Source organism: Silurus meridionalis, chromosome 22, assembly GCF_014805685.1.
Source record: "Silurus meridionalis isolate SWU-2019-XX chromosome 22, ASM1480568v1, whole genome shotgun sequence".
Taxonomy (NCBI): domain Eukaryota; kingdom Metazoa; phylum Chordata; class Actinopteri; order Siluriformes; family Siluridae; genus Silurus; species Silurus meridionalis.
In genome coordinates, this window is record NC_060905.1 from 15909424 (window position 1) to 15929529 (window position 20106).

The 20106-nt window shown below is 39.2% G+C and overlaps 1 protein-coding gene across 6 annotated transcripts in view; it reads right to left on the minus strand.

Annotated features, from left to right (window-relative positions):
* Positions 1 to 20106, minus strand: part of elmo1 (engulfment and cell motility 1 (ced-12 homolog, C. elegans)) — a 112676-nt gene that overhangs the window by 41246 nt on the left and 51324 nt on the right. For 3 of the 6 annotated variants that reach the window (XM_046834452.1, XM_046834454.1, XM_046834453.1), the window contains 13 exons: positions 19931 to 20003; positions 19777 to 19827; positions 17299 to 17468; positions 11469 to 11504; positions 8484 to 8583; positions 7577 to 7728; positions 7347 to 7425; positions 6138 to 6179; positions 5958 to 6008; positions 5728 to 5850; positions 5249 to 5374; positions 1419 to 1523; positions 837 to 945 (listed from right to left, as the gene is read on the minus strand). In XM_046834452.1, coding sequence (XP_046690408.1) covers positions 837 to 945; positions 1419 to 1523; positions 5249 to 5374; positions 5728 to 5850; positions 5958 to 6008; positions 6138 to 6179; positions 7347 to 7425; positions 7577 to 7728; positions 8484 to 8583; positions 11469 to 11504; positions 17299 to 17468; positions 19777 to 19827; positions 19931 to 20003 — 1217 coding nt within the window. The remainder of the gene's footprint in view (positions 1 to 836; positions 946 to 1418; positions 1524 to 5248; positions 5375 to 5727; positions 5851 to 5957; positions 6009 to 6137; positions 6180 to 7346; positions 7426 to 7576; positions 7729 to 8483; positions 8584 to 11468; positions 11505 to 17298; positions 17469 to 19776; positions 19828 to 19930; positions 20004 to 20106) is intronic. The other 3 variants (XM_046834455.1, XM_046834456.1, XM_046834457.1) reach the window with 3 other exon arrangements.

Genomic DNA, 20106 nt, shown 5'->3' on the forward strand with positions numbered 1-20106 from the left:
ATCATATTCAGAAAGAGGACTGCTGTCTTCTCATACATGTACATTTCCGCATTTTTGTAAGCTGCAACATGCACAATGCTAATTGTCCTAATTTCTTGCTAAACAAATAAAGCGTAATTATTACGCGCTAATTTACTGTATAAGTTATAAATGGTCTGATTTATGCCTTTTGTGGCTTCTTTCCTTTTTTGTGGACTGGACAGCCCACTAGAGAAATATGAAATCTCTATATAACGTTTCAGGTTCATGCTCTCCAATTCATGTCTAACGTGTTTAACAGGCTGGAGAACAAAATGCAACAAAAGAATTGGAAAACCTGACTTTTTCAGCCATATGTGCTTCTTCCCCAACATGCTACCACAAAGTTAAAGGCACACAGCTTCACAGGATTTCTCTGGATGCAGTAGCATGACATTTTCCCTTCGTTTTTAACTAGAAGACCCGAACCCGTTCCAGCATGGCAATGTCCAATGCACAAATCCAGAAGATGGTAGATATGGCATACATGGTTTGAAAAGGAAGCTTTTCGGCTAAAGAGCTCTGATCTCAACCCTGTTGAACACCTTTGGGATTCATTGAAACTTTGACTGGACCCCAGGTCTCCTCACCGACATCAATACCTGACTTTAATAACACACTCCAAAATCTAAGGGAAGATCTTTCCAGAAGACTTGAAGGTTATTATGTGGGATTATGTTTTTAGAAAGATGCATACAAATATGGTCAGGTGTCCAGAAACTTTGGTAATAAAATACGCACAATACATTTCTACAGTCTAACCCCAGACATGGGAAATCATCTGAGACAGACTCGAGTGAAAAAGATCCCACACTTACGCAGTTCTCCTACTTTGAGGATCTCGCACAGCATTTTGGTGAGCTCGATACTGCTGCGGCCAAACGGACACTCGTGCTTATCTTCACGACTGCTGTTCTCTAGGACGATCTAAAGGATGAAAAAAGAAATATTAAATAAAAAAATTTATTATGATAAAAAGTGCTGCTAAATAAAAGTGCTGGTTCGATACAACTTAATTCCTTTTCTATTACATTTTTTCTTATGTGAAAATGAATAGATTTAGACATAATTGTTATAGTGACTCACATACAGGTTTATTACTAAACATGAATAAACTCTTAAGCCTGGTTTATGGTTGAACTTTCTATAAACAAGGGATCAGGGTGGTTTCTGCAATGGCACTGCTTTCAAAAGGTCAAAATCATTTTCAAATGCAGAATTCGAGGCAGTTTCCACAAAGCTGGACCATTACAATAAATCCTTATCTCCCTGTTATTCTAACTGCCAGTTAGTGCTAAAAAGGTGTGTGTGTGTGTGTGTGTGTGTGTGTGTGTGTGTGAGAGAGAGAGAGAGAGAGAGAGAGAGAGAGAGAGAGAGAGAGAAAGGAAAGATTTTTTTACCCTGATGTAGGAATCTTGGTGTTGTTTGGCAAAATACAGCATATTATCCAGAGCCAACATCCCTGGTGGAATCTGTGTGAAATCCACTGCCGGGTTCACATGATTCTATAAATTCAAAACACACACACACACACACACACACACACACACACACACACACACACACACACAGAGAGAATTAGAAACACACACTATTTTCACCGACAGATCAACTTATCGATGTTGATATATATATATATATATATATATATATATATATATATATATATATATATATATATATATATATATATATATATATATATATATGTACTTTACACAGGCTTTAACGAAAGACACGTTATACACGGTGTAACAGGTAAAATATGTTGAGCTTCCTTTAGGAGCATAGCGGTATTTTGGGAAAAGACCGGCACTGCATTTTTCCGCTATTACTGCGTGTGTTCAAGACGAGGATTATGTGTTTATTATTTTATGATGCTAATTTCTAAGTTTCTTTGACTAACCCGTAACGCTGTTGCCAAGAAAAATAAAAAAGCACGAGTTTTGGAAACCTGTCTGTGCTTATATGATTTCTGTTGCAACTGGAGTTAGCGAGCTCTCCCTTCACCCAGACTCAACGCGTTACAACGGCTTGTATCTAAACAGTAGCCTACCAAGAAAATCATTGTTCACTGTCTTCCTCCTTCCTTTCACAACTATTTCTCTCGAGAGTTTATCTTTTGGCATCGTCATGCGTTTAAAAAAAAACGTTTTTTCTCCCGATGCTGTGCAGCTCAGAACACAGGTGAGGTATATATATATATATATATATATATATATATATATATATATATATATATATATATATATACATAAAAATAACACATTCACATTCCACATTTAGTCCCAAGCTCTTGTAATTCTCTCCACTCTTCTGGGAAGATGTTCCACTAGATTTTGGAGTGTGCTTATAGATATTTGTTTTCATCAGCCACAAGTGTGTTAAAGGCAGGTACTGATGTAGGTGAGGAGACCTGGGTTGCAGTCAGTGTTCACATTCATCCCAAAGGTGTTCAGTAGGGATGAGATCAGAGCTCTACAGCAGACCACTCAAAATCTTCCTCTCCAAACCATGTAAACCAGATCTTCATAAAGCTCGCTTTGTGCACAGGGGTATTGAACATGGAAACCCATAACTGTTCCACCAAGTTCAAGTAAATGCAAATATATTTTTTTATATATAATAATATATTCGTCATCCAAAGACATCCTGTACAATTGAGTGCTTCCAGCTTTGTGGTAACAGTTTGGAGAAGAACCACATATAGCAGAAAGGTCAGGTGTCCTAATACTTTGAACGTTGAAACTTTGACGTTTCAGAGCAGCTCAATCATAAGGAATCAGGCAACAATTGATCAAAGAGAAAGAGAACATCTCACTGGCCTTAAGAGCATCAAAGGAGTTGGAAAGAGATATTAAAAGAAAAACACCATGTTGTGTTAGTTACGCTCTATAATAAAAAGAAAAAAAAATGAACAAAGAGAAAAAGAGAGTAGAATGCTGCAGCAAATGTCTATATTTAATACATGCCTACATTAAGCCTGTCCAGTTCCAGACACTTTAAATCTTTTACGGCGTCACAGGAGGAGAAAACACGAGCAGCGGCTACATTATGAACTATATATAAGGGATGGATATCGGCATGAAAGTTAACGATGCGATGCAGCGATAAAAAATAAATAATTGTGCATCAGATCCAAGTTGGCATTTGAATCGCGTTAAATTACAAATAACATATTTGGGTTTTTTAGAAAAGTATTTGTGTTTCTATATCATTATTAATAGATGCGCTTTATTTTTATTATATAGTTATACAGCCTGTTTCTCGAGGGTGTTCTTTCAGCACCGCTGCTACGTGAATATGACGTATCACAACGCTACGGAGAACGAGGCGTGTCCTGAGAGTCATGTAGAATACAGATTAACATGGCAGAGGTAGAGCTGTAACTTCCTGTAGACAGAACAGGAAAATAACATCTGGTTTTATTGAATTTTTTGAATTTTTTATTTATTTATTTTTTGAGTCAGAGGGCACTTAAGTAAATTGATGATTTGGTGTCTGAACAAGAGAAATAATTTAAGTTAATTCTGTAGCTGCTTCGTAGGTATGATTAATGTATCGCATCGCCGTTTATGCGTGGAGATGCGAATCGCATCGGCATCAGTTATGGAGATGCACATTGTTAATATCCACTATGACTTTGTTTTTCCTAAATTATGGAAAATGCGCTCACTACGTAGGGTATAAGAACAAACCAAGTCATATATTCAGAGCAAAAATTCTGTACTTCAAAGCTTGGAATAGAAACCATTCCCAATTTGGTTTTCCTTGCCTTCAAATATTCCACATATATAACAAGATGTGCATGTGTTTTTTACAGACAGCGTAGAGCCACAGAGCCACAGAGCAAACTCCTGGCTACATTCATGGCCATCTGCACCACCTGGATCTTGTGAAATCCAGAACATAGGGGAACATATGGCTCATTAGCACAGCAAGAACAAGCGAACAAGTCGAATGAGTCACCCTACCTACACTTCCATGGTGTTGTGTGTCTGTGTGTAGGATTTCTGATTAATCCTTAACAGTGGACCACACAGAGCTGCATGTGGGGTCTTTAACAAGCCACAGAAAATGAGAGCCTGTCGTTCATTCGCTATTTATTTACTCACCTGAAAGAATCTCTCTGAAGATATATTGAGGAGAGAGTGACGTGATCAGTAAAACAACAACAAAAAAAACATATGGCGTAATATACTATAATGACCAAAGTATAGGGACTTCGACAGCCACACGTGGTTTCTTATCAAACTCTTCTCTCCAACTTGAAGGCACACAATTGCATACGTTCTTCGTTCTATACGAATGAAATTTCCCCAAACTAGGAGACTCAAAACAGTTCCAGCATGACAGTGCACAAAGCCAGCTCCATAACCATATGCTTTACATTTACATTAATGGCATTTGGGAGACGCCCTTATCGAGAGCGACTTGCATTTATGTCATTTAATACAATTGAGCAGCTACGTGGTTAAAGACCTTGCTCAGAGGACCAGGAGGGACAGCTTGGTGGTTTGGGGTTCAAATTCAAGTCCAATGCTTTAAACACTAAACTGCCACCTTCACATGGGTTGGAGTTTAAGATCTGAGCTCTGACCTCAAACCTAATGAACACATTTGGGACCTGCCTTCAGAGCCCCTATGAATGAATGAGCACAAATCTCCACAAAATAAAGTGGAACCTCTTCCAGAGGAGGGGAGGGTATTATAAGAGCAAATAGAGACTAAATGTGGAATATTCAAAGTGTAATCATACACCGATCAGAAATAACATTATGACAACCTGCCTAATATTGTGTTGGTCCCCCTTTTGCTGCTGTTTTGACCTGTCGAGCATTAACAACTTTACTTCTTCAGCAATTTGAGCTACAGAAGCTCGTCTGTTGGATCGGACCACGAGGACCAGCCTTCGCTCCCCACGTGCATCAATGAGCCTCAGGCCGCACACGACCCTGTCGCCGGGAGCTGCAGTTTTGGAGCTCAGACCCAGTCGTCTAGACGTCACAATTTAGCCCTTGTTAAACTCGATCAAATCTTTATGCTCGCCCATTTTTCCTGCTTCTAATATCAACTTTGAGGACAAAATGTTCACTTGCTGCCTAATAAATATATCCACCCACTAACAGGTGCCATGATGAGGAAATAATCAGTGGCATTTACTTCACCACTCAATGTTATAACTGATCGGTGTATGTAATAATGCTGATAACGATGAAAAAATACTTACAATGAAGCCTAGTTTCTTGTAGTCTCTGGTGTACATGGACTTGCGCTTCTCGATGCTGCCGCTGTTGGACTCGCACTCGACGTCGAACGCGATCCGGCGCAGCTCGAAGATGATGTCTCTCTGAGCCTGAGTGTAAGACGGAAAGAACGAGGATTACGTCTTTACATACACCCTAATAATATGAGCAATCGGTAACATTTTTGGCATTTGGCAGACGCCCTTATCCAGAGCGGCTTACATTTATCTTACTTCCACAACTGAGCAGTTATGAGATTTAGGACCTTGCTCAGGAGCAGCTTGGCTGATTGGTTATGGACAGCTATCAGTTAAATGGCTGTGTAAAATAACAGATGGTATGATTTCAAAGTTTCAAACCTAAATTTCACCACGATGATCGCAATTAATTAAGTTATTGCCATAATTTGGTATCGGACTATTTTTGCATCCGGAGTATTAATCTCAAGAGGAGACACACGGACCTGGTCCTGAGGGTCCATCTTGGTCATCATGCGATCCTCCAAAAGGTTAAAGGTCAACACTTGCAGCATATAAAGCTGGTGGGCCATCTCATCGTTAATGGGCTTAGGGCTCCTGATTACATTCTGCAAGACAAATATGTGGAAAGTACAGAGAGTGTGAGAAAGAGAGGGAGATTTAAAAGACAAATAATAATACTACTAATAATAAAAATAATAATAACGGTACTCACTGTAAGGATAATGTTGCGCAACTGCTTCTGTGCCAGAATGTGAGCCATCTCCTGCACACACACACACACACACACACACACACACACACACACACACACACACAGGAATTACAGTTAAGATGCTGAATAAACAGCAAGATTGTAGAAAAGCATGTTATGGCTCACTCTGAATGCACTTACGGTAAGCGGACAATCAAGGATGCTGACAATGTTCGGATCATACTACCGTTACCAACGCAGCACAAATAAAGGGAATAAAAGTAACAGAGTGAGAAGAGAAGAAAAAGGCAGTTCCATTAGTAGTGCAGGAAGCAGAGAGAAGTGAGATAGGAAGGGTTAGTACTTCTGGCTTTCAAAACCAAAAGAAAGAAAACTGTAATAAACACACATGGGCGTATGACGAAGGCTGAAATAACGATCAGAATGACTGAATATTAGGTATATTATCAAATAGCATAATTATTTATTTGTTTTTTTTTTTTACTTTATTATTTAGACCAAAAAAGTTGCATCGCACTTCTTTCTTGATGACATTTTTTAAGTCGTTTCGATTTAAACTATTACAACAAGTCCATCGAGAAGATTTCTTTTTTGAGGTCCTAAAATGCTCCAAATGCATCAACTCTGCTTAATTTCATTTCACAATATTAATATTATATTTCTACTGATGCAACTCTGTTAGGGAAATGCAGAGAAATTACAAATTTGTAATAAAATAATATGATATAAATATATAGCTGCCATCGTTTTTTTTTTTTTTTTTTTTTTTTAAACATATTTGCATCAGTAAAAAACTTTTTATTTATTATATTTAGTAAATGCGGAATACCTTTATTATTTCAAAAGCGAGCAATAATTTGTGACCAATATCTGATTTGACAGAGGCGTGTCCTTAGAGTCACATAGAATACAGATTAACATGGCAGAGGCAGAGCTGCGTCTTCCTGGAGACACAATCGTACTGCGTCATAACGGGGTGAATTTTGCATTACAATATCATTCAGATTATTTTTTTCAGCAAGCAGGTCTTCAGCCGCACAATGACACAAAACACGAAATGAACACAACATTTTTGTAATGCAAAATGTAAAAGTATCGCAATTCCGTCACAGGTGTGGATAAAGTGTGTCAGATTTCAGACCCAAACTTTTTATGTCTATTTAAAAAAAACAAGCTTAGCACACCAAACATCGTCCACACACACACACAAACACATATGTACACAAAAAGCTTTATGAAATGTACAAAAGAAAGCCAATATAACCAGCCAATTGAACAATAATTTCCCCTCAGACGTTTGCACATCATATACTGAAGTCCCCTTAGTGCAATTTATTCGGTAAAAAAAAAAAAGGACATCGGGATAAAATATGAGTGTTTTGTTTGTACCTGTCTCTTGTCCTCGGGGGCTTTAAGGAAGAGAGCATTAATCACTGCGACAGTATAAGTCTGAATGTCCTGATCCGTCCTGAACACACGGAGAGAAAACACAATACCAACGGTCGCTGAAGCATCGAACACTCGGTCTTAATCAATTTTGGTATTGTAACTAATGAACCTCTGAAGCAGGACCAACAAGTTATGAATGGGGTCCCTGTGGGACAGCGGCCTTCCCGTACCCTTGTAGATGAGGCATGAGCTGACCGATAGTGATCTCCTGCGCCACCTTCTGGTACAGGTCCTGACTGTTGAGCACCATAGACTCCAGGATGGCCAGAGATCTCTGCAGGACTGCAGAGTCTGTAGCTGACTTACACACAAAACTTGCAATCTGCAACAGGAGGGCAAACGAAAAATGGTTCGATTTTGGGTTACAGATCACACAAGAAAAAGGAAGGTGTATACAGTCAGGTTACACCATAGGATTTTATTATTAGATTAAATCACAGCTGGACAGACAAGTGCAGATACATATGTAAATACATGTACAGCAAATAAACATATGTATAAACAATATATAATAAATGTATTTATTATTATATATATATTATATATATATATTATATATATATATATATTTTTTTTTTTTCTTTTCACTGATTCTACATAATGATTTGGATCTAAGCTTATCATCATCAATTAACTTCCCATTCATCTTCATTGGCTCAGCATGAACCACTGAAACCTCCTTAAGAAAATAAGGCTGACTCACTGCCTGACTTTGTGTTCGCACTCTTGAGTGTAGAGTTAAACTCCAGTGAACTCTGCGAACGTCTGTAAACGAACGGTTCCCATAGAAATGAATGTTCTCCAGAACACATTGGTCATGCTGAGTCAATGAATCATACCCACCTCATGTTAATTTAAATCATCGTAGGGATTTTCTGCAGATTTCTTCAGTGTTCGAAAAAGTACAGCGCAAATGTGTTCGGAAGCCTCATTTAGTCCATGAACTTTGCAGGAATAAACATTAACGAAGTGGCGAGGGTGTGGTTGAGTGGCCTGAAGCCAATCCGTTTTAATTTTGATAAATTCTGAGGTAAATTCTTCTAAATTTCTGAAATCGGAATTTTTTACTAAGCCCACCTTCTTGATAAAGGCCACAGAAAAGGTATCCCATGAGACGATGCCATGGTCCATGAGTTCCACGAAGGCCGTCAGAGTGTAAGACAGAATCTCTCCAAAGCTGCAGGAAAAAACAAGATAACAGCCACTACGTTCATGTCTACCTACTGAGCTGATCTGAAGCACAACGAAGCATCAGCCTCATAAGGGGAAATTTGCAGGTGTTTTTAGCCAGTGCCATACAAAGAAAGGAGCCACAGAAAGCGAAGAGACAGAGGAGAAGACGAAGCCAGCATGGCACTAAAGAACGTAACTACTCTACAACATCACAGAGCAGAAGGCAGGGGCGAGGAAGCAGCGTTTCAGCAGCGCGGCTGTACGGCGCGATCTCGTGCAACTGCATACAATTATTAGTCTGATGGGGAACGGTTAGAGCAGAGATCATCTGAAGGAAAGCTCTGAATGGATTTTAACACAATATAGAAAATATTCTGTGCCCAAGTTATAAATGGTATCAAGCAGAATGGACTCTGAATGGACTTGAGGGGGAAAAAATAAAAAAAATCTAAAAATCTCAATTGGCAAATCCTAATAATCACTGTAAAATAAATGTATGCTTATGTCTTAAGACATGTGCATGTGAGTGTGTGTGTGTGTGTGTGTGTGTGTGTGTGTGTGTGTGTGTATATATATATATATATATATATATATATATATATATATATATATATATATCCAAAAAAAAAAAAAAGGCTTTAGGCTGTTGCCAAAGCGGCATCAACTAAGCATTGAGTAAACGGCTAGAATGGTGATATATATATATATATATATGTTATATTTCAGGTTTTAATTATTATTATTATTATTATTTATTAGTAGTAGTATCAGAATCCAACATAGCAATATTGAAAAAAGTGAAGGGAGTCAATACTTTCTAAATGCACTGTGTGTGTGTGTGTGTGTGTGAGTGTGAACATGCACACACATACAGACATGGTATCTCGCAAAAGTGAGTGTTCTCAGGGGACAATACTACAGAAATGAAAGTTGAGTTCTTTTTAGAGAACAGAGGAAGTTGCACATTAACTACTCTTAACTATATCCAAGTTTCATTTCTCTAGAATTGTCCCTTGAGAAGATATACTAAAATGGTTGCCGCATTTTGAGGGGTGCACTCACATTTGTGAGAAACATATATATATATATATATATATATATATATATATATATATATATATATATATATATATACGTACACACACATATACATTATATATATAATATATATAATGTATTATAATACATTTTATGTATTATAATATATAATATATATAATCTAAGTTCTCCAACTTAGAAATCATGGAGGGGTCTGAAATTGTCATCGTAGGTGCATGTCCACTGTGAGAGACATAATCTAAAAAAATAAATCCATAAATCACAATATATGATTTTTAAACTATTTATTTGTATGATACAGCTGCAAATAAGTATTTGAACACCTGTCTATCAGCTAGAACTCTGACCCTCAAAGACCTGTTAGTCTGCCTTTAAAATGTCCACCTCCACTACATTTATTATCCTAAATTAGATGCACCCGTTTGAGGTCGTTAGCTGCATAAAAACACCTGTCCACCCCATACAATCAGTAAGAATCCAACTACTAACATGGCCAAGACCAAAGAGCTGTCCAAAGACACTAGAGACAAAATTGTACACCTCCACAAGGCTGGAAAGGGCTACGGGGAAATTGCCAAGCAGCTTGGTGAAAAAAGGTCCACTGTTGGAGCAATCATTAGAAAATGGAAGAAGCTAAACATGACTGTCAATCTCCCTCGGAGCTCAAATTCCGTGTTTCTCAGCGACAGGCCAGAAACCTGACTGATCTAGAGAAGATCTGTGTGGAGGAATGGGCCGTGTGGAGGAGTGGGCCAAAATCCCTCCTGCAGTGTGTGCAAACCTGGTGAAAAACTACAGGAAACGTTTGACCTCTGTAATTGCAAACAAAGGCTACTGTACTAAATATTAACATTGACTTTCTCAGGTGTTCAAATACTTATTTGCAGCTGTATCATACAAATAAATAGTTAAATATAAATAGTTGGATTTTTTTTTTTTAGATTATGTCTCTCACAGTGGACATGCACCTACGATGACAATTTCAGACCCCTCCATGATTTTTAAGTGGGAGAACTTGCAAAATAGGAGGGTGTTCAAATACTTATTTTCCTCACTGTATATATATATATATATATATATATATATATATATATATATATATATATATATATATATATATATATATATAAATAAATAAGAGATACCGTACACAAGGAACAGGAACTAACTTTTTCTGCGGCCATTCCATGACATTAACAGCAATTTAAAAAGATAAATAAATAATTTTCGGGGTGCGCTATATAGAAAAATACTCAACTTTGAGTTAATAGTAATAAAAAGCACCAGGACACATCATACGATCATCAATGGATGATTTCTTTCTGATAAGAGCACATTCTTGTTTTATTGCTTACATTTAAAAATTGTATGCTTTTTGCCTTTTAAAGCATTTTGTATGCATTTTATATTACAAAAAAAATTAAAATAAATGAAAAACACGGACACAATCTAATCTAATAAACTTTATATTACATGCAGTACGAGATCTAAAAAAAAAAAAAAGAACGCCATTCTTATGAGGGGGTGGAAATAAGATTCAATACCTAAATGTTAAAGGCAACTAATTTACAGCTACATGTAGCAGGTGAGAAAAGGAGTTAGTATCTATGGTTTTTAAAGCCCAATACCACATGCAAACAGAGGAAAAGATGTTGATTGGGTTATTTTTTTTTGGGGGTGGGGGAAAGATCATAAAGTCATTAAAGACAGCTTGCGGGTGAAGTGGGTGCTGTGATTTTTCCCCATCAGTTTGAGCCAGTTTCATGCAGATTGTGTAGGATTAGATGCTACGAGACGGGTTATCCAGCTCAAGGTTGGGGAAGGGCTTACCAAGGCTTCATCATCTTCTGAAGTTTCTGATAGCGCCTAAAAAAGATTTAAAAACTTTGACGTCAGGGAGACAGTAAAATGAACAAAAACATTATGGTCTGATCTACAGGGCTCCTTCTGATACTAGTCGGAAATCAGAGCCAGCTCTATGAGAGAGCGCACATACATTTTCATACATTATAGAAAAACAAAATTGAGAATTGTTGGAACATCACACAAGTTGTGGGAAATAAAATCCTAAAATAAAAAAATAAGACATAGATCCTATAAGCATGCAAAGCTGAGCACTTGAGAAAGCAGAGCACTGCTCACCACAGTCTCATCAGCACTCGTTTTGAATCGTAACACAATGGAAAAAACGAATAAAGAAAATTGAAAGAAAAAAAAAATAGAAATCTACGTAGGCGTGTGCAAAATAAATGAGAAATTAGCATTAAGAAAAATTGCATTGCAGGATCGGAGCTGTAACACTGGATAAATATTCCAATAACCATAATAATGTGCATAATTCTTTTCCAATTGTATATATTAGGGGTGTAACTGAAAATATAAATCGGCATCAATTCAAACATTCATCTGAAATACAAATACGAGGCAGCCATCGTTTTGTTTTATTAAAAGCCATGGTTTACATGGTATCTGGCTCTGATTAGATATATGAGGTATCAAAAAGCTTCCAGACTAGTTTCGTAGCACGCCAACAGATGGCAGCACAAGGCTGCACGCGTGGTCACAGGGAGCACCGAACTTCATAAGTCAGTGTGCTTAAAAACGTTATCCTGTGTGCACGTCTCATAAAAGAAAAATCCATGAATTTTCAGTTTACTGTACAGTATTTGACCAAATACACTGTTTAAAATGTTATTGCTAACTTTCCCAAACATTCGGTCACCGCTGCGGATTCCCGCCAATTTTAAGATACTCCGCAACTTGCTGTTAGTCCGGGAACCCGCAAATTTAAGTAGCGATTTCCGAACTGCAGATTATCAAGGGTTGACTGTACACATTTGGAGCAGATATACATAGTGTAGAATTAGCATTTACACCCCTAGTATATAAATTAAATCCAATTGTTGTTAAATTTTTTGTATAAGACAGATTGTATGATGTTCTGTTCTGTCAAGCAGATCATGTGGCAGCACAATTGGCCCACTGCCTTGCACTGTTCTCTCAGTCATTTTCATACAACCAGAGAGCCACTAGAGGGCGACGTCCTATTGCTCAACCAGCCTCTCTCTCTCTCTCTCACACACACACACACACACACACACACACACACACACACACACACACACACACACACACACCCATGATGTCATCAAGCCGATAGAGGAGCCCGGTTTCTGTGCCCTCGAGAGCGCAGTCATGCCTCGGCCTCCGGAATAATTACAGCATGGTCAGTGCGCAGCAGGAATCTGTGGCAGGAATGTTCGCTCTTGGCCAAAGCGTGAACATACAGTATATGTGCGAGGTCCTTGTGGTGCCTTCTGGTATGAACGGACTGCACAGAAACCCACACAGAGACTCTCTGAGGAAACGAGATGTTGACACAGAGCTGCTTTATGTACGGTGCGGCCATAGAAACCAGTTCACAGTGGTTTTGGAAGGACTTTGAGTAAAGGGGAAAAAACGAAAAATTGTGAGGTTTAAAACAGTGGGGTAAAATAAATCCATGTCCCTATATGGAGCTTTTTTCTCTTGTGTGGAACAAAACAAAAAAAAAAAAACAACAATCTGCTCACCCAACTCTTAAAATTAGAGCTCATAAACAAGCTGCCTTAGGTAAACATTTCTCCATCTCCACAGCAGCATCAAATTAGAAAACTATCTGCCTGGAAAAACTGAGCAGAGAAAGACAACATTTATTTTGCTTTCCTGCTCTTCACTGCTTGATGGGGGGAGGAATAATTAGGAGAGAACGTGTAAGTGAAAACAAAAGCATGATATACCACCCCCACAGAGGCCACGATGAGTGGCTCCATGCTGTCCTGAGGCTGACCACCCTGGATGAGATTGAGCCGGGACTGGCGGACAATAATTAACATTCATATCCATTCAGACACGAGAGAGCGCTTTATAAAGAAGCAGGAGTGCGTCAGTACTGAAAAGCATCAACATACAGTCTCGCCTCGCCCTAGGTCTCTCTCTCTCTCTCTCTATAAAACTGACATCCCCTCATGGCTGAAAAGATTCAGTATCTGAATATTAAATATTCATTTACTGTTTTGTATTTTATACAGATACTGGAAGCTTCGCATCCTAAATATTAACATTCAGCAGAAATCATATCATCGTACATTTTTACATTTTCTTTACTATACACAAAATACACATTCATTTACTCATTTACGCCAGTTGGCAGATGCCCTTGTTCAGAGACTCTTTGAAGATGAGGGTTAAGGGCCTTGCTTAGGGGCCCAGCAGTGGCAGCTTGGTGGTGCTGGGATTTGAACTTGTGGCCTTGTGACCTAAAGCTTCAAAAGGCTATAACGCTTAGTATAAAGGAGTATTCAAAGCATGCACTAATGACTAGAGAGGTCTAAAGGGGTCTAAAGGACCTGTAGTGGTAATGTATTATGTGTTAGCGGCCGGAGCCCCTTTAAGAAGGTAGCGGATGGAGGTAAGACATGTGACCGAGGCATCATGACATACATCAAGAGTGAGTCATAGACAGATGTGGCGAAGAAAATCCGGTAATTTTTTAAAATATAACATCATTCAGAATCAGATAATAAATAAAACGGAAATAATGTAAGTTATGTATTCTTTCTGTGCAGCCCGGTACCAATTGACCCACGGACCGGTGTGCGGCCCAGGGGTTGGGGACCACTGGTGTAGGGCACTATATTTACATTTATATTTGCCTTCACATTTACGCCATTTGCCAGACGCCCTTATCAGGAGCAACTTACAATTGTCTAATGCATACAACTGAGCAGTTAAGGGTTAATGGACTGGCTTAGGAACCATGCTTAAGGCCTGCTTTGTATAGAGCGGTAGAATTTAAATGCACAACCTTTTGTTCAGGAGTTTGTTCATCTTAACCACTGAGCTACCACATACTATACTATAATGCGCTCATGAATGGCATTTAAAATCCAGCCATATCTCCTTGTACTACTTTTAGCTGCTCCCATTAAGCGTCGCCACAGCGGGCGACAGGCTTGGGACCGGCACTAAGAGTGCACTGGAGTGCAGACCCTTTCGATTTGGCTGCACAAAGAATGCAAATGTCATCTTCTTGTGTTTTTGGGTGACAGAATAATCATCAAAAAGACTCAGCGCACACGTCACATCAGATAAGGTTAAAGAAACTACTTCCTTTTGTTGATATGGTTTGGTTACTCGGCATGCTTGACAGACATATCTTCATGGACGAGTGCTCACCAACTAAAACTTAACCCCAGCAAAACAGAACTGCTGGTCATCCCAGGTGATTCATCTCCAGGTCAAGAGCTCCAAATAACACTTCATGACTCTCTGCTCTCCCCTTCAGCCACTGCTCTTAACCTTGGGGTAATTATGGACAATGAACTGTCCTTCTTCCCACATGTCGCTAATGTGGCTCGTTCCTGTCGATTTCTTCTCTACAACATCCAAAGGATTTGACCATTTCTCTCCACGCAGGCTGCCCAGGTGCTTGTTCAGTCTCGTCATTTCAAGGCTTGACTACTGCAACTCTCTGCTGGCAGGTCTACCTCTAAACCCTATTCGTCCACTGTTAATGATCCAAAACGAAGCTCCACGACGTGTTAAATCTGACTTCAAGGCTCTTCTCTGTTCTGGCACCGAGGTGGTGGAATGAACCTCCCCTAGATGTCCGTACAGCAAAGTCCCTGACTATCTTCAAGCGACAATTGAAGACCTACCTCTTCCTGAAATACTTAAATTAGCACTTTCCAGGTTTGCTTTCTAGAATTCAAGAGTTATATTTATATTAAGTTTGTAATCTGGCGTACCAGTAAAGATTTATTCATTGCTAGAGACTCAAAGCACTTTTGTACGTTGCTCTGGGTAAGGGCGTCTGCTAAATGCCGCAAATTTAATGTAAATGTATAAAGATTTTTCATGCATGCGAGCAGATCAGAAATTGGGAAACAAGTAAAGTGATTGCTCATCTAACGCTAACTTTATTAGTGTATAAGTTAGCTAACTGCTAGATAATTACCAGAGATTGAACATAAAGGAAACTGTTACCTCTCTCTTTCTCCACTTGTACTTATGGCAACTGTAGAGGAGAGTTAACAGTGTAAAGGCAGTTGTTATGTGTCAGGTGTGTATTCGGGTATTTACATTTGCTAAGGGAGTAGCCAATCAAAAGGCTAGCTCGCCAGTTAGATAGTAAGCTAGGTGGACATTAGCTTCTCACTCTCATACAATTAGCTCTTGTTGCCTACTGTAAAAGTTTACTTTTTAAAATTAAGTTTGTGGTCCTGGGCAGTCAGATAAAATCGGACTTTATAGCATTAGTGAAGCGGACAGAAATCTTTCTGCCTCCACCTAAGCTCCGCCCAGAAAATAGTCACAATGTAATGTTTACTAAGAGAAAAAGGGTATATGGCACAGTTTCAGATTTAGCTAAAGAAGTCTCCAATAAGTGTCTTGTATTACCACTGTATAGTTAAACCAGGCCAAATCCCAGACTTCAATCTACTATAAATGATCATTACAGAGGGTGGAATTCATTCCCTGCAGAACAAAAAGACAATCAGTACCAGAAGAACTGGAACTATCGGCAAAAAATTTTTAAAAAATCCATACTGATAGTTTTTTCAGGTTGCTGAAGTGACTGAGAAGGTCCGCTGTCTTTACAAGAGCGGCCTCTAGGGGTAAATTACTGACACCACGTGCTGTTTAGTTTTACGCGCGAGGCTGCACAAAGAGCGCTGTATTATATTCGTTATTTATAATGTATTTATTATATAATTATATGTATTTATATAATGAATACATTCGCATTTATTTCATTAACACCGTTTCATAAAAAAAGTTTTTTTATACAGTAACAAAGTTCAGTACTATTTTACATGGAGTGTTTTTTTTTTTTTTTAATCCAGTATTTATTTTAAAAGCTATCGGTTGATTAATCGGTTATTGGCAAGTACGATCCAATGTAGCTCTCCGTATCGGTCGAAATCTATCTATCCTCCTCTATAGGATAGAACCCAATTTTTATTTAGCCTTTCATGTAGCATTCAGATAAGGTTTTTTAATTACAATAAGCGTATGCATTGACTGCCCTACAATCCGAGGGCTATAATTTTCATTCCTTTCTGCGTTTGGTTCCTCCTGCGCTCTCTCGTTCTTGTTCCCCGATTTAAAATTCCTCTTCATCATGGCAGGTGATCTTGCAGCCAGGTTACTGCAGGTTCCCCATGAGGAATCAGACAGACGAAGCCTGCAAAGTTCCACCTCAGAGACCGTCTAGACACGCTTGAATTGGGACAAACCACTAGGCCAAACCACACTGTGCCGTGAAACTGCAGACACACTTCTTAACACACACACACACACACACACACACGTGCACTACTGCAAAAAGTACAAAGGAGCCCGAAATAGCAGAATATGTCCTCTCTATTGTGAACTTACTTCTGCTCTTAAGACCTCGAAACCTGTTTATTTAAAATGTTTTTTTCAGATAGCCACTGCCACTCAGTAGTCGCAGATTCTAAAGCGCTACTCGTTCATAAAATAACAGTACAAGTCAGTGGGCCTTGCAGTGTGACTCAGCTTCGGTCCTGCTGCGTGGGCACAGTGGGGAAAAAAAACAAACAAAAAAAACCCCGAACGTTAAGAATAGCGAGTTTAGAGGGAAAGGTTGACTTACTCTGTGCCGCTCTCTACCATCTGGGTGAGCAGCGAGATGCCGTCCAGGTTGATGAACTCCTGGGCGAAGGTAATGTCTCGGGACGAGTTGGCCAAGTCCTTCAGAGCGTCCAGTTTGATATCCAGGCTGCCGGTTTGGATGCGCTCATGCAGCTGCTGTGCCATCTGGGCCTGGGAGCCACGCCAACAGGGCGCGCACATGCACGCACGTGTTACACACGCATACACCATTGATTTATTGCTACTCTCCAGACTAGTACGACCGGAGAGAAAAATAAACCAGCATACAGACTATACAGAGATAATTAGGGGTGTGAATAGGAGCATCATCTTTATATAAAGCGGCTTTTCCTTTTACAGAAGCTGAACGCTATTTAGTGATAGCTGGCTGACATACAAGGTGGTTTCAAAAAGCTTCGAGACTAGTTTTGTAACACGCCAACAGATGGCAGCACAAGGCTGCACGCACAGTCACAGGGAGCACCGACCTTTATAAGTCAGTGTGACAGAAGACGTCCGGTGTACATCGGGGGGCTGTGCAACTGGTGCTGTTCTGACCGCGCGTGTTACCACGTCTGTGATTTAATCATGGACAGCAAACGTGAAATTCTGCGTTAAACTGTGCATATTTACGTTTACGTCGATGTGCTAACCAGTCGTTCGAAGGTCTTTTTAGCGGCACAGTGCAACTTTGTGCATGGGGATTTCGTCCCTAGGGGCCAGAACATCAAGAGCGAGTTCTATCGGCAGGTTTTAAGGCACCCGAAAGAGGATATTCGGCGAAAGCGACCAGATCTGTGGCGCGCTAGTCTCGAAATGTTTCGATAGCACCTTGTACATAAACTTAAATGCGTTCGCGCTCGGGGCTATACAACAAACGCTCAATTATCATTTCATTCGCATTGATACCTATTCGCATTTTTTGTCATGATCCAATGGCAGCTATCCCAAAGGAAAAACTAACTAATTGTTACAATTTTAGCTCTCTGTAACGGACCACCGTTTTCTAAACAAAGATTTGCTGGCACACATGCACATGGAGACTTCATGCCGAACTGCCTGCTTTATATATTTCACTTTTGCTCTACTAACCCTAAACCTGAGATGACGCCATGTGAGTTCACTAATGTTGGACAGTAACATTTTGTCCACCGGTTCACCACTGTTCCTGGAACACCCCACTAGAGCTGCAGTTTTGAAGATGCTCCGACCCAGTCATCTAGCCATCGCAATTTGGCCTTTGTCAAAGTCAATCAAATCCTTACGCTCGCCCATTTTTCCTGCTTCTAACACGTCAACTTTGAGGAAAAATTTTCACTTGCTGCCTACTTTTACCCACCCACTAACAGGTGCCATAATGAAGAGATAATCAGTGTTATTCACTTCACCGTTTAATGTTATTATGTCATAATGTTATGTCTGATCGGGGTAGGACCAACATACGGCAAATAAAGGAAACACATCTCTCATAGAAGACACTAAGAGTATGCAAATCATACTGAGCCTAAGACAATTTGTTCTTCCTTTGAACACCATTCATTTGATTACATTAAAAGCTATACAAAAAAAAAATCTATCTTAGCCTCAGACCAAGAATCCTGTACTTTATACCCCTTTGCTGACCGGTTATGTGTTTTCATTAGGGATGCAACGGTTCACTTCGGTGCAGTACTTTCGGTACGGTACCAAATGTAATTCTTGTTTTACATGCCAAATATAGTTCTGAATGAGTTCCCTGTCAAACTTGAGTATTAAGTGGCAGACTGAAAGTTTGTTTAGTCCAGTTTAAATGCAGGTACAAGTAGAACAGTTAAATTTAACATATCTTTTTTATACACATTTATGTACACATCTGTATTACCCAAATGCAAACAATTTAATTTTTCCATTTAATCTATTTGATTTGTGCCCATTATATCTTTTATTTAATTTTAACAATAAAAAAACAAGTGTATTGCATTAATTTGCATTAAATCTCCCAAAATGGAAAAACGTCAGTAATTTATACTTCAAATTCAATTTTAATATATTATTATTATTTTTTTTTTTATATGTACACTGTTCACAAATGTATTTCTTTCCCCAAACTGCACCGAATTTTGACTTAAAAACGAAGGTATGTACCAAACCGTGAATTTTGTGTACCGTTACACCCCTAGTTTTCACTCGTCTCCTTCAGTCAGCATCTCTATGAAATCTCTGCTTTCCCTGTTATGAGCAGGAGTACACCCTCCTCAGAGCTTTCACCACTCAGCTGCTGGTAAAGCAACTGAGGAACAACATCTGCAGCCGACCCCTGATTCTAGCTGACGCTTCAGGAAGCTTGAGCGCTCCAACCCATCAGCCACCACGTGCTGGGGATTAGTAGAGCAAAGCAGGAGCAGGGATAAAGACGAGTCTCTCGGGTTGTGAGTACCCTCCTGAACCGCTAAGCAAAAAAATATATAATAAAAAAAAAAAATCCTTATCTGCTACTCACAGGAGATGTTGTAAGGCGCAGGATGGAACCATTTTTTATGTTGTTGCGATTCTGTGAAAGAAAAAAAAAAGAAAATTTTTATGAGCACGCGCATAAAATAAATAAATAAATAAATAAATGCTAAATTGTTCAGGATTTTGAGTTCTTGTGGCACCTTTTCAGTGATGTAGAAATTGGTGGAGTCGGCGTTCTGCAGGGCGTAGGTCTCGTGGTTCGGCAGCTGCCACCTGGAGACGGAAAATGCGAAGTAGTGATGCGGTCGCACTTCGATTTCAAAATATGTATTGTATCAAAACAACAGCCGAGGTAAAGCAGAAGCTAATAAAAAAC